This window comes from Podarcis gaigeae (assembly GCF_964106915.1).
Source record: "Podarcis gaigeae genome assembly, chromosome: 5".
NCBI classification, from domain to species: domain Eukaryota; kingdom Metazoa; phylum Chordata; class Lepidosauria; order Squamata; family Lacertidae; genus Podarcis; species Podarcis gaigeae.
In genome coordinates, this window is record NC_139681.1 from 51,216,875 (window position 1) to 51,231,649 (window position 14,775).

The following is a 14,775-nucleotide window of genomic DNA, read 5'->3' on the forward strand; positions in this document are numbered from 1 at the left end:
TGCAAACACTTCCTAACAGGTCCTGGGCAGCATCCTAACAGCATTATCATATGTTGTCAAAAACAACATTACTTTCCTGTGAGCCAAATGTGTGGTTTACGAAGAGAATCTTGCCACCTCAAATAATTGATTTGGCTGTTCTTACATTCTTGAGAGGGGGACAAGGAGGGATGTGGTCAGCAGCAGGCACAAGAAAATAGGAAAAGAGACACAGCTTCAAATTGGTAATGGAAAATAATGTGACATTTAATAAAAGACTTGTTACGTTATTGGAAAAGTTGTATTCTTGAGACCCTGAAGGTCTTCATTGCAATACTTTTGGCATTCTATTAAATTCCATTTTTTTCATACTATTATATTTTTTCCACACTCATGAATTCCTGCCATTTATATGAAGTTGTCAGGGTGATTCATGTCACCATTACTGAAATTGTTTGGGTCATTTAGTTGGATGCTGTATTTATTTATAGTCTAAATAGTAATTTGACAGACCTTGTTTACATCGTCTTATCTGTTGGCCTCACTTTCTCCTCCTCCTCCTCTCTGTATATATTATGTGTGCTTATATACCTCCTGACATAGCTGACCACTTCATATATCTAGCAGAATGGGCACCAGCCCATAACATTATTCCTTAGCCTTTAAGATACCATAAGGCTTGGGTGTTTTTCGCTGCAGTAGACTAATGCAGCTTCGCCATGTTGAGAATGAATGCTGTTGCTTGCAGCAATATATGGACATTGAAGATACACTGCCAAATTAAAAAAACTGATTTTGTAGGGCACGGGGAAGAATATTTTATTACTTTATAAAAAAATAAATAGTGCCAGTAATTTCAAGGTTGTGACAGAAGCCACTAAGCATATTTCCGTATCATTGAGATCAATAAGATCAGGGTAACTGGAGGCAGGGATGTGGCAGATTCTCTGCTGCATGTCCAGTCCTGCTAGCTAGAGGTGGCCCCCAGCTTTTCCACCTGTTCTGTTGCACCCTCTACAGGCTGCCCAGTTCCTCAGGTAATGGATCCAGCAGTTCCATCGCCAGCTTGCTCTATTCTTGAAGGGCCTTGTTTCAGGTTCTACGCTAACTACCACCAGCAGGACAACTGTTGGTGATGGCACGTGTTTTGCTGTGCATAGTGAGGAGCCTCCAACAGCAGAACCCCTTCACCAGCAGAAACCAGTGGAGCAGCCTTTCTCAGCCCCAGATGTTGAGCAACATCTCAACCCCAGATGTTGTTGAACTACAACTCCCATCACCCCTAGCTTGTAAGGCCAAAGCTCAGGGATGGGAGTTGTAGTCCAACAACATCTGGGGACCCACAGGTTGAGAACCGCTACGTGGATGATATTTTCACCAAATCCTAACCCCCATAATAGAATTGAATAGCTTGTGTCCTCTGCACTAGCTGAAATATTTGCCTGAATAACTACAGACAGACCAAGAGACTTTAATTGTGTTGCATCACCCACAACAACACCACTGCCGTTATGAGAATTCTCTCACTAATTCAGAATGACCTTTCAAAATCCATTGGGTTTATTCCCAGTTCCCAAGGAAACTGAAGATGTTCCCGCCAAGTATCTCATTTCTTTTTCTCTCTTATACGAGCAAGTGCTCTTTCCTTTGCTGAAGATGATTCAGCATGCCAAAGCATTCACACACCGAATGTGGAAGGTGATAGTTATAGAAGGCACTTAATACTACACAGAGTGAAAAGTGTATTTGCTTCCCCCCCCCCCGCCTCCTGAAAGCCAAAATACACATTGTCAAAACTTGTTGTTGAAGCAGCTTCATTAGGGCTGCCTTTTGTCTGCATTTCTACTTGGATTGCCTCCTCCTTAACTGTGAGAGTTCTTACTGGTTTAGGTTTTAGGTGGAGTCCATAAAAACAATGATTGCTTAAGATCCATTTCCCTTTTGATTTCTTTCATAGAAGGTTACTGATGCCAAAATAAGCAGGAAAGAAAGCAACGCTTTAAGTGTAGAGATGTTTCTTTCTTTTATGGTTGCCTGCCAGATGGAGATTTTCTGTTGATAGGATGTGCTGCTGCTTTAGCAGTATGTGTTACCAAGTTGGTTTTAATGAAATGTTGTTTTTTCCACTGGGAAAAAAACTTTTTTTACATTTCTGTGTATCTAGTTGCCCCTCCAATTGCCCTTTTTATTGCACATTCATGGTAATCTGTGCCCCCCGGTGCTATCAGGGTATTTGTGCACCATGCCTCTTTCAGTCCTGTTTTGCACCCGCAAATGTTTTGGGGGCTGTCACACTGCTTCATTTTCATTCACTGTATATCCTGTAACTTCTTGCTGAACTCCCATAACTTTTCATATTACAATTGTTCTGGGTTATTTTTGTCCCACTTTTGGTGGGATTAAGCCCCTCCAGACAACAATAATAGGTACATCCAGACCACATATTTAAACCACTTTTAACAAACAATTCTCCTTCTTAGGGATCTTTGGGAATTGTAGTTTCATGAGGGAGAAAGGAGGGGTTTTCTAACCATTCTTAGCACCCTTAGCAGACTGCAGTTTCCAGGATTCTTTGAAGGAAATGCTGGTATTTACAGTAGTATAGAAGTGCTTTAAATATGTAGTGTGGGTAAGCCCAATGTGGTAGCCTTGGGGAAGCATCATAGAACAACTAATAAAGCAGAATAATTCCACTGTGAGTGCATTAGTATTATGTTAAGACCATCAATAAAATGCCAGTCTGGAGGGACCCTGAGAGAAACCGTTGCCATTTTCATTCTTTCTTCCCTTTTCTTTGTTTTATGGCAGCATTCCTCATCTGATTTCTTTTATCCAAAGAGTTTGGTTCTTCGCAGGCCACGCTCATCAGAGGTTTGCAGTTGTGAATTTATACACTTCTTCTCTGACAATTCTGTAGGAGGATATCTGATTTCTGCACTCATGTTTTCAGCTTCTGCTGTTGATACCACTTCCTCCTTCACCATCACCTCACTCGAGCACTTACTTTTTCTTTTGAAATTGTGCGCTTGATTTTGAATTTGCAAATGTACACTTGATTTTGAATTTCTGCACTCAATACTGTGTGTTTCCTAAAAACCGGCACACAAGAAGTAGAGTTTTGATGTTTTGTTTCTAATGTACATGTATGGCAAAAGTTACAAAAATCTATCATTTTGGATAATGGAAATGCTACATTGCATGATTCCTTTACTGATTATTCAGGGGTTTTTTATTCATGCATTTCCTGAGGAAACAATTGTCATAACATTTGTCATCAGTGGAAGTCAGTTCAATAAAAGGTATTGCATTCCCTTGTTTGAATGTTCTCTGTTGGACAACAAGACTTATAGACAAGTAATGTTCATGAGTCTTGACCTCTGTGGAGAACATTCAAGGGAGAAAAGGCTGTGCCTTCTTTCTACTCTATAGATTGGTGAGAATTCAGTGATCTCCTGGAATAAAAATGGCTTCTGTCACATGCAGCTTTCAAGAGAGAGAAATCATCCAAACCAAGACATCTTTCAGCAAAAGGGACACTTTTTGACTCTTGCTTTGTACTCAGACTCCAGCTGGCAACCCATACCAACCCCACAACACAGTACTTGACATATTCCCTCCTCTTCTCCTTTACCTTTCACTTTGAAGGAGGAGATGTTTAAACAAGTACTACCACCTCTGTTTCCTGTTCTCCTCAAACTTCCTGGGCTAGGATTGAAGCAGGCATTCATATGCATGAAATATCTCAAGTCTCCACTTGCATTTATGAGGTCTAATGATATACCCAGACATTGTTGGTTTGTATCCTGGGAGCAGCATGGTCCTCTATATATATCCCACAGTTGGTACATATTTTTTCTCTCTAGGAGTTTCCCAAGACCAGCTTAATGGGGGTTTTCCCCATTCTCGTTAAATTAATTAATGTATATGTGTAAAGGAACCAATGGTGTGGTTTCACGGGTGTGGTTTTGTTTCACAGGTAGCTGGGGTGTTGTATTTGTGACTGTGTGCCCAATTTGTCTGGCTTATACCCATCACAGTTACTTAGCTATTGCTGAAATGGTTGCTTATAATCAAGTCTCCTGTCTAAGGTTACATTCAGCAGTAGAAGCGCCAATCAGTCTTAGATTCTCAAAGCTTGCCAGATGTTTCCTGGGAAATTTAGAAAGCCATTTTGCAAGCAATCACTTTATTAGGTTCAAACATTGGGTACACCCTGAAACATTTAAAGATTATAAATGGCAAAGTGGTGGCTTTAAAAATAAGTTTGCTGTGTTGTTACAAATTTAAAGCATGCTCTTTGGAAGAAAGTTTCTTGAGCAGTTTTACAAGTACAGTTTGTTGGCTTCTCTGGCAAAGGTTCTGAACTTCTTGCACCCTTTAACAGCGATGTGAAAAACTGAAATGTAGCAGATTAAGTTTTTCCTGTCGCTACATCTTTAATTATAGGAAAGCTTTGCCTGCTGAATTTAACATGTAGCGATTAAAGGTATGTGTGCAGCTAAAGTGGTTGTGGGGAAACCTGGTTTATGTTTTTGAACAATGGATCATTGAAAACTTTAAACAGCCTCGTTGACTTTGCTGAACTTCACTTTACAAGTGAAGGGTAGTATCTCAGCTATCTCTGGTCATGTGTGTTTAATTATTGGTATTCTTCCATCTCCTTCAGTATTCTTTCCTTTCTCCTGCTTCAGGTGGATCGGGTGTTCTTTTTTATACGTACACGAGAATGAAAAGTGTCAGTAGGTTCAAAATTGCTGCACCTGGCAAGAAAAGCATAAGAGCCAGCGAAAGCTTGTGGAAATGATGTGAAAGCATGATACATATGCTAAAAGCTTCATTTCATTTTGGAAGTCTATCTTCAGCAGCATAGCCTATCAGGAATTGGTGGTTTAGACATAGCAAATTCTGTATCCTGTTGCACGCATGGGGACAATCTGGTCAGCACCCCTTCCAGGAGCTACAGATTTAGCATCTCTTTGCAGTTAGATTAATAGGTAGAAGTCATCTGTTGTGAGATTTCAATCCCAATTTTTGCATTTTTATTAAACCCAACATAGTCAAGTATGATAGATACCGTACTGGATATGCAATATTGTTAACATGCAGAATTTATACACCTCCTGCAGTTTCTTTTAAAATCCCTGAAGCCCAAGGCATATACGAATAGAATTGGCTGTTTCCACTGGTTCCACAGGTCTTTGGGCCACTACGTAACAAGTGTAACTTTTTAGAAGTACCTGACACTGAGTTAAATGGTGAACTGAGTGCCATACTATATGGGATGCCAGGTAATCTATTACTGGACTCTTGTATCCTCCTCACCCCCTTTTAAAGGAAAATGTAGGTGTTGTGAGTGCAGGGTTCAAGACTGATTGCAGCATCACTGAAGAAGGAAGTGCTTAAACCTTTTTAATGGGTAATTTGTATGTTCAAAATGCTGTTCCCAGCAGTTGAGAAAGCAGCATAGGCAAGGCAATTTAACTGCAAAAACACACATTCCTAGCTCTCTCTTGAGTGTGCCAAAATATAAGAAATATGCTGGGAGGTTGCCTACTAGTTTGTTGGTGTCACATGTAGTTCAGCCATGAACTTCCACTAAAGCAGCAGAGCTGATGTTGCACACATAGGTTGATGACCTATCAACCTTAGGCTCATGTGCACTCCCCTCCACTGTGGCCAGAAGGAGGAGTTTGGAACGTTTTGCTTCTATTTTGATGAACCACAGCTTGATATGGTTGTCAGAACAAGGACAGACTGGTTAATCTTCACTATGATTTTCTGAACCAAGCCAACTTCAAACTATAGGTTTTTAATCCTGCTTGTTTCAACTGACTATAACTTAATAACAGTTAAGAGCTCAGAGGAAATGCTAAACTGTGGTTAATCTAAAATGGTCCTTGTAGCTGTATTGTAGTGGAAGAGGGGAGTGCATGAGCTTTCTGCAACTGATTCTCATAATAGTAAACTATGACATTTGAAAACAGGCAGTGACAACTTATCTGAGAGGTGCCCTAAAATTTTAATTAAAATGAATATGATCCGCACTGCATCTTAATTTGTTTCCACAGAGCTATTGTTTTGAACTGTTTCTAGCAATGTTAAATGACTGTAGAATAACTTTGCAAACCAAAACCAAATTGTTCCCTTCTTCTCCAGCTGTTTTCACCACCTTGTATAATGAACTCCATCAAAAAACTAAGGCAGGTACTGTAAGCAGCACTGGAACAGTGTCCTTATACCTTATAGTATGCATCCAGTTGGCTTGATGTTCAAGGGATTCTTCCAGTTATGGTGTACTTACCCCATACTTTTCCATAGAGCATGACTTGAACATCTGTAATGTAGAAATGGGCCACCATCACATCACTGTATCAGGATGATGTGGATGACTCAGGTGCTTTAAGAAGCTATCTGTCCATATTATGTGCAGTGCATGGCAAAACTAATGTTAAGGCAAAGCAGAGGCGCCTTTAATTAAGATGTAAACTCACCCAACTTAAATAACAAGGGAAATACATTTGGGGGGGAGATTGTGGTTTCCATAGAGTATATGCTATAATCGACTTGCTGCAACCATAGCAGCACATGGCACAATAGATGCAAAAGGAACATGAATATCCTTTTGCTTTGGGCTCATAGATTGATGCAAGAAACAAACACAAAGCTATAACATATATTTAGAGAGGAACAATCATCATGAGCAGTGTTCAAGCTGTACTTTGATGATTAAACTCCCTGGGCCATTGGCATCTTTCATATACCAGTCTGCCTAAAACAAATGCATAGTGCTCCCCGCCTGTGGTTTATTGAATTGACAGCATTAACTTGGGGGCGGGGATTGAATATAAGTTCTGCAGTACTTATTACACCTGAAATTAAGGCAGAATTTCAGCTTAGGTCGAGGTGTTAATCCCTTGATTGGTGTTTTGACCTACAAACAGGTTACTTTCATTCTAAGAGGTTCCTTCTAAGTAATTTCCCTAATAAGTATTCATAGGGTTGCAGAGTTGAGAGACGTAGTTGAGAAGACAGCATGGCAGCAGATGTAGTCTTCATGTTCAAAGGCTGGGAAATAAGCCAAACAAAACAAACGATTGTTTTACAGCAATTGCAATGTATCCTCTTCAGGTGGAATAGCAGTCTTTGGGGGAAAGTGCAAAATCCTGATGAATTTCAGAGTATCTGGTAATTTGGAAACACTTGGAAAAACATTGTTTAAAAACTCCTTCAGTAATAACGAGCCACAGGGTTGAAGGAGAAGGTCTGAATAATTGTTAAAACTAAGGAAATGGTCCTAAAATACAAGTTGTCTCTTCAAACGAAGAGTTGTAAATCTATGCAGAGAGGTGGCAATTGTAGGATTAATGTAGAAAACTGATAATTATAGAGAAGGAGGTTAAATGCAAAAGCCTGGCTGTTCAGAAATATGTCAGCTAAGTTTAAGGTTTTCACGTGGATGCAAAATGATAACAGCCAGATGAGATCAAGTTGAGGGATGCTGAATGGCAGAGCTACAGATAGTCATTTTGCTAAAGGTCAAAATAACAGAAAGCTGGTAAGGGACCAAAGTTGAATTGTGATAAACAGAGGGGTGGACCAAGGAAGAAAACAGTGGCGAAGTAGAAAAAAAGAAAAACAAGGCCACCGCTTTATTAGTATTTTTGAAATGTTTTGACCATAATCATTCCACATGAAAGCTTAATAATAAAGTACATACCAAATTTGGGTTTGTATAATGCACAAAACATGAGGCGCTAATGATGCTTCTCCACCCCCTTACAAGTACAAAATGGTGTTGCTGATATGTCTGCCTCTGAGCAGAAAGCCAGCACTGAGCTGTGGCCAGATTACTGAGTCTGAGGGTCATTCTGTTCTGCTTGGTGGTGGTATTTTCATAGAATTTTTAAAGAGTTGGGACCCTGAGGATCATCTAGTCCAACTGCCAGTGATGCAGGAATATACAACTGTCCCATACCTTGGCATTATCTACCCATCTATCATGCCACAACCTTGGCATTATCATGTACCCAACCTCAAGTTATGTTGTAAACCACTATGATACATTTTTATGATACAGTGGTATATAACTATTTTATAAATAAATGATAACAAATTTGCTAGCCCAACATTTAAATGCATCCCATTTTAAAAACAACAACTCAGCACTCCTATTTTGCTTACCAATTGTAAAACAGGCTGTAGTGGTTGGAGTGTTGGATTGGGGCCTGGGAGGCATGGGTTGAAATCCACACTCAGCCGTGAAACTCACTGGGTGACCTTGGGCCAGTTGCTGTCTCTCAGCCTAACTTAGTTCTTGTGAGGATAAAGTGGGAGAGCTATGTGCCCCACCTTGAAGAAAGGGAAGATAAAAATGTGATAAATAAAAAACAAATAAAGAAATGCTTGTATAAAGCTGGGAATTGGACTTCCGACAGAAAGGCTGAGGGGTCTGTTACTGGAAATCTCTTCTAAAAGATAAGGAAATTCAACTAGCTTTGCTTTTTGTCTTCTCACTCTGGAAATATTTGTGTTCTGGAGGGCGCACTGCGCTCTTCCGTCCAGGATGCAATCTCTGTTCTTTGGCCTTGGTTGCTGCCTAGTGAGAGACAAGGACAAGTTCACCAAGAGTTTAATTAAAAGGCAGAAGGAGGCGAAGCACCACTTCATTCCCTTTTAATGATTTATTTTAGTCTTGAAAGGGCATGGAATTGTTTGCTGGAGGAGACAAAATGTCTTCATTGCTAAGACAACAGGGCTGATTCTTCTTAATCCTGATCAACCCCTGACTGTGCCATATTGTAGATGGGAATACGTATTCAGATGTGCACCCCATTACATTTACAGTAATGTGGAGAGACAGTATTGACATTTGGATCCAGGTTCAGATGAAAGGCTGTGTTGCCAAGGTATGGCAGTTGGCTTGGCAGTGGAGACATTCTCTCCCCATACCAAGCACCGGCTTCATTTGCCCTCAGTGATGTCATTAATTGCTTGCCAAATCCAATTGACTAAATGGCATTGTGAAGTTATTGTATTTCCCAAGTGGCCCTTGATTGGCTTCGATTGCTAGAGAAGAAAAAACCCAGCCAGAAAAATAAAAGGTACTGGGAGAGCAGCAGTACTGGGGAAAGAGGATGCAAACTGAATTGCTGCAAACATAGGTGAAACAGGCATTATTTGTGTGTTGGGATGGCAACTCTGGAAAACCCTGCCCCCCCATATCAAGGATAAAGATTTTGTAGCAGTCTAATTGAAATATCTCATTACCCTGACATTGTCAAACTGCCCCCACCCAAAAAAACCCCAAAATATTTAAGGATGTTCTTAGTTTTGTATCTACAAAGCTCACAATTGCGTAGTTGGAGGGAAGTACTTAATTTCCTTTGAAGATAAATCCTCGTTGCCATAGCAGTTTAGCTGGATGCTTTGCATTTCTTTATAATTCTATTCTTGCATGTTGATCTTTCATTTGGAGTAATTAACTTTTCATTTATTTGACATATTTTTGCAAAACTTAATGTATTGCTATGCTTTATTTTAATTTTGCTATGGTTGAATAGACACTCTCAGTGTTCGTTCTGTTTGTTTGGTTGATTGGTTGGTTGGTTTTGCATGCTTGTAGCATATACATTTTATGAAATAAATAAATAAAATAAATTTAGCTTGACTAAGAAAAGGATCCATATTGGCTGTTGCTCTTGAAAAGTGAAATAATAATCACACTCACAATTATTTGTTGCTCAGTTAGACCACAATTATCCTTCCATTTTTATATTGCTTAAACTTGTTTTGCCATTAGAAGAGCTCAGGCTGCTGCCCTGTGCACATTTTATCCAGGAGGAAGCCTAGCTCCCAAAATACAACAAAACTTGCTTTTATGTAAACAGACTTAAGTTCAGGAAATTCATGAGTGGGCTTCAATTTGAATCTGCAGCTTACTAGTTCATAGCATGTGATCTTAACCACAAATATACAATCTATGTGATGCAAATAACAATTAGCGTAGGAAAGGGGGATAAACAATGGCACTTGGAAGCTTTTAGGGGGAGGGAGGATGGATGGACACTAGCAGGAGATGTGGTAGAGTTGCCTTCTATATAGCTTTTGGCCCTTTGAAGACTGTAGTATTGATTGATTGACTGATGGATTGATTTTAATTTCTATACCAATTAGAACTATCTCTAAGTGGTGTACAAAAAAACCAAAAGCAACAATAGAAACAAAATATTACAAAAATACACAAGTTACATATAAAAATGTTACAGTAATACAAAGTTACACACACACACACACACACACACACACACATTCATTTTCCTTCTGACACACCCTTCTTCCCAGCCTCCAGGTGCTGAGCCAGAGTCCAAACAAGCTCTCAGCTCAGCCACAAAAGTCTGAAAGGGGTTTATTTAAAAACCATAACACCAAATTACCATTATCTTGTAACTTTCCCAAAGTTGTATCAATGTGGGCTATTTCTTTTACATGTTGCAGCTGTCCACGTTGATGCTTAATCTGCAATGATTCCTCCTCAATATAAATGTTAAGTGATACACTGTTAGGGTACATATTCCATTAGCTACTCGGGTCCCAAGGTGTGTAAGATGTTGTAGTTAAAAAAATGGCACCTTGGAATGAGCCTGGAAACACACTTCAGGTCACTGCAAGTGGGCAAGGACTAGTATTATGAGCCAGCTGAAATTTCTGAACCATCTTTAAAGGCAGCCTCATTGCAATAATCTAAACAAGGTTACCAGATCATAGCTAGACCGCTGAAACCTTTGAAACCATCATATCCCTATAGTGGTGTTCATCTAAGACTGAGATGGGGAACCTGTGGCTCTCCAGAAGTTGCTGAACTCTTAACTCCCATCAGTCCTAGCCAGTATCACCAGTGGTTAGGGATGGTAGGAGTTGTAGTCTAACAACATCTGAGGGGTCATAGTTTCCCCATCCCTGATGTCAGGAATGTTAGGTGGAACGTGTGGTATTGCAGGCAGGTTCTGGACCCTAACCACAAATGTTAGCTGACTGCCAACACTTTCCAACAACAACATTCCCAACTATAGACAAGGATAGTATTCTGGTGGTTTGGTGTTTTATGCTGTTACCCTTGCTAGTTGTGTATGCCTAGAAAGCTCTTGCCTGTCAGCAAAATGCAGAACCCCCCCCCCCTTCACAAAAGAAACCCAGCCTGCTTCACAAGATCCAGATGAAAACATTACGGTTTTCATTGAAAAAATGTTGACATGGTCTTTTGAAAAACTACCTTTTCTGTGTTTCAAATAGGATATATAATGCAGCCACGCCTTTGCAGCTTATTTCTTTGTTGCTGTTGTTATTGTTACAGCCTACAAGAACATCTTTGGAAAGTATTTATTCCAGGCCTGGATCCAGTATACCTGGCTCACCAGGCCACTCAATCTATGTAAGTATAATTTTGTCTTACCTTTTTATTTATTGATACCTTATGGAGAAGTAGCAGCTGGGATTTGTCACCTGTGAGATGAGAACTCCAGCGTTTTCACCGGGCAGGCTCGAAACCTCAGCCAGAAATGCATGCCTTTCAAAGCCTTTGAAATGTTACTTTCCGGGTTATTGATCCAGTGGTAGGTATTGCCAACAATATGCTTTGAGTAAAAATTGAAACTGACAGATTCCATTCTATTCTTTATTGAGTGGCTGAGAAGAAACAAGGCTTGAAGACTTTCTTTACATGCATGGGATGTCACACCAAGCTTATGGGCTGAAATATATAGCAGGAGTAGTTTCCCCCCCATAGAGCAACAATTCCCACCACGGCTAACAAGCTATGCTCCTCACAATTCTTTGTGGAGATTTAAAATATGTGTTGGATGTGCTTTAAACATACAGAATGGATAGCAACTGACCCATAGATATGTGATTTTCGGAAACAGCCTGGCATATGCTATGGCAGCTAGTAAAGTTGACAGAGGACTTTCTGTTCATATCAACTGGGGCACATGCCTAAATCAGGACTCTTTATGAACTGCTAGTTTCATACTACAGAGCACACTTTGGCGTGAAGCCAACGTATTCAAATGGGTGGATTCAGAGCCTTCAGCAAATTTGGAAAAGTCAGCTCCTCATTACCTTGCATAGCCTCTAATCTGCAGTTCTAGGGAACCTTTATATATTATTCCGATGCACAAGGGAATAATTAAAATGTCTTGTCTTAAACGCAGTAGCTTAAAAATGTTCAGACATGAATGCTTGGGCTTCAACAAAAGTGGCTTTTAAAAGTTGTAGTTGCACAGACTCATTTCAGTTATGGCTAGAAATTATTCCAAAACAAGTTTGAGGAAGACATAGTAGCATGCACATCTCTTTGTAACATACTTTTAGCTGCTAGCTTTCGTAAGCCTGTGCTATGACAGAAAGAAGTCAAGTAATACAGACAAAAAGAATGAACATTATTTTTACTGATAGCTTCATGAATAGCAATATTCAGCAGTTACTCCCATTTATCCAGATATTTGATTCCCTCCCCACAAAATGTTTTAGATTATCCCAGCCATTTAATCTCTCCCCCTCTTTCACTTAAAATCAGACAAATTAACCTTAAGAATTTGGCACACTTCTCTCCATTCTATGGTGTTGTAACAATAGCCTCACAACCATATGAATGTTGTGTGTGCAGTAAGCCCACTGTGTTCATTGGGGCTTACTCCCAGAAAAAAAATGTAGAGGGTTGCAGCCTAAAGCTGTAATTTTATTCACACTTAGGACCTTTTGAGGCGGGTGCATTTTCAATAGCTGTCATTGATCCAATAATAGTGCATTAATCGTGAATTTGTACTGCCCCTGTATCATTCTGCTTTATTAGTTGTTCTGTGATGGTTCCCCAGTGTTACTGAATTATTGCTGTGTGGAGCAGCACTTGTGAGCTATAGTGCAAGAAAAACAGAGCAAGAAATAAACTGGAATATTTGTGGTATGAAAACTTGAGGGTTTCCAGAAGGAAGTTACAGGCGTGTGCTGATTAGAAGTGAAGCAGGCACAAACATTGAAAGCTGATTCATGAAGGCACAATAAAAAGGACATCTGGAGGGGCCTTTACCTGGGAATAAGCCCAACTGAACATAGCGGGATGTACTTCCTAGAAAGCAGACATAGAACTGTGCTATTAGGCTGCAATCCTAAACATTGACTACGTGACTACTTGACTATTAAAGCATTGACTACTTCTATATTCCAACTTCATGGAATGAGTATTGGTCTTTATGCAGCCAAAATGGCACCACCCATGTACAAAGGAGGCAAACTCTCATTTCCTTCCCCAGTGTTAAAACAGTGCGTGCCTGAGTCACCCAGCCTACTGCCATAAAAACCTTTTGGAATCAGTGAGTGCACAGCAGGCTTCCTGGCAAAGTTTGCTTGAAGACGAATGAGGAAGAAAGAGATTAATGAAAAGACATGAGAATGTAGGGGGCTGGATCTGAGACAGCTTCAGGTGGAAGGTGTTGAGCAATAACACAAAGCAGAAACTGAGACTGGGTGTGTGTGAGGTGAATAAACCAAAGGGGGTAGGAGAAGATGCAGCTAGGTGTAGGAAGCAGGAGATAGGAGAAGATGGAGGAGGGGTGATGAAGTTGGGTGGGGAAAGAGGCAGACTGAGGGAGGGAAGAGAGGTGGAGACAGAAATGGCATGACAACTGAGAAAGGAGATTGAAGGGTGAAAGGGTAGGTGTGAAATGGGAGACACAGGAGGAAAGAGACGCTGAATGACTCCTGGGGAAGGGAAGTGAAAGGAAGAAATGTAGGGGTTGTGTGGGGAACTAAACTTACCCAACAACCCACACAGCATCTCTTTGGAGGGCTCCGCTTGTTGTTGTACTCTTGTAATCAGGATGCATCCTAATGTGTCACAGTGTTTCGTACATTCTTAATAGGGAATAATCATAATCATAATAATACTTTTATTTATATCCCGCCCTCCTTGGCCAAAGTCGGGCTCAGGGCGGCTAACATTAGATATATAACATTAGTATAAAATCAAACAATAATTAAATTACCTCCTAAAAACAGGTCTTTTAAACAGAATATGGATTAAGTGAGTTTACTAACAATTATTTATGGAACATATAAATTTGACTTACATATAAATGGATGTTTTAGTGTGCTGAAGTTATCAAGATGCACCATGTGGGAAGAAGGACCTGTAAATCCTGAAATGGGCCTGGTGTGCTTAAGAGATGCCCATTTCCATGAGGTTTTTATGGACAACTTGTGAGACGTCATCATTTTAACCATGTTTGCTGGGCAAAATAAGGACAGGCGTAAAGTAAATCCTATGGTTACACACAGCTCACTGCCAAGGGACATGCAGCAAAATCCAATTCATAGTTTGTTGTAGACCCAATTTGTTTTCTTTCTTTCATTTGTTCTTTTATTAAGGAAGAACATTTATTAGCCAACGTGGAGTCATTTTTAGTTAAACTCTCAGAAACTGACTTGTACTGGTTTCTTCTGGGGGAAGGGGGATTGTTTTAGACTGCTTTATACTTCAATATTTTGCAAATAAACCATTTCATATATTTAAGTTTTTTAATGCAGTTTTCTTTGAATTCTTGGGGGTGAGTGGGATAGAAATGTGATTAAATGCAACAAATAAAAATCAACCACAACTTTTCTAACAGGATTTTGCCCCTCCTCTTCTCAACATCTCCTTTACATAGACATTGGCAGGGCTTGGTTTATGTATGGCATGTTTTGCTGATAGGAATGCTATATTCAAAATAAGGGTGTTGCTGCCCAAAGGCTACCCACTGAGTT

General features: G+C 40.0%; 1 protein-coding gene across 34 annotated transcripts in view; it reads left to right on the forward strand.

The window, feature by feature from the left end:
- ABLIM1 (actin binding LIM protein 1) overlaps positions 1-14,775 on the forward strand; it is a 217,240-nt gene that overhangs the window by 155,689 nt on the left and 46,776 nt on the right. For 19 of the 34 annotated variants that reach the window (XM_083741312.1, XM_083741302.1, XM_083741313.1 and 16 more), the window contains one exon: positions 11,330-11,407. In XM_083741312.1, the coding sequence (XP_083597438.1) occupies positions 11,330-11,407 (78 nt within the window). Of the gene's footprint in view, positions 1-2,787; positions 2,851-6,135; positions 6,184-11,329; positions 11,408-14,775 lie in introns of all 34 variants that reach the window. The other 15 variants (XM_083741303.1, XM_083741304.1, XM_083741308.1 and 12 more) reach the window with 2 other exon arrangements.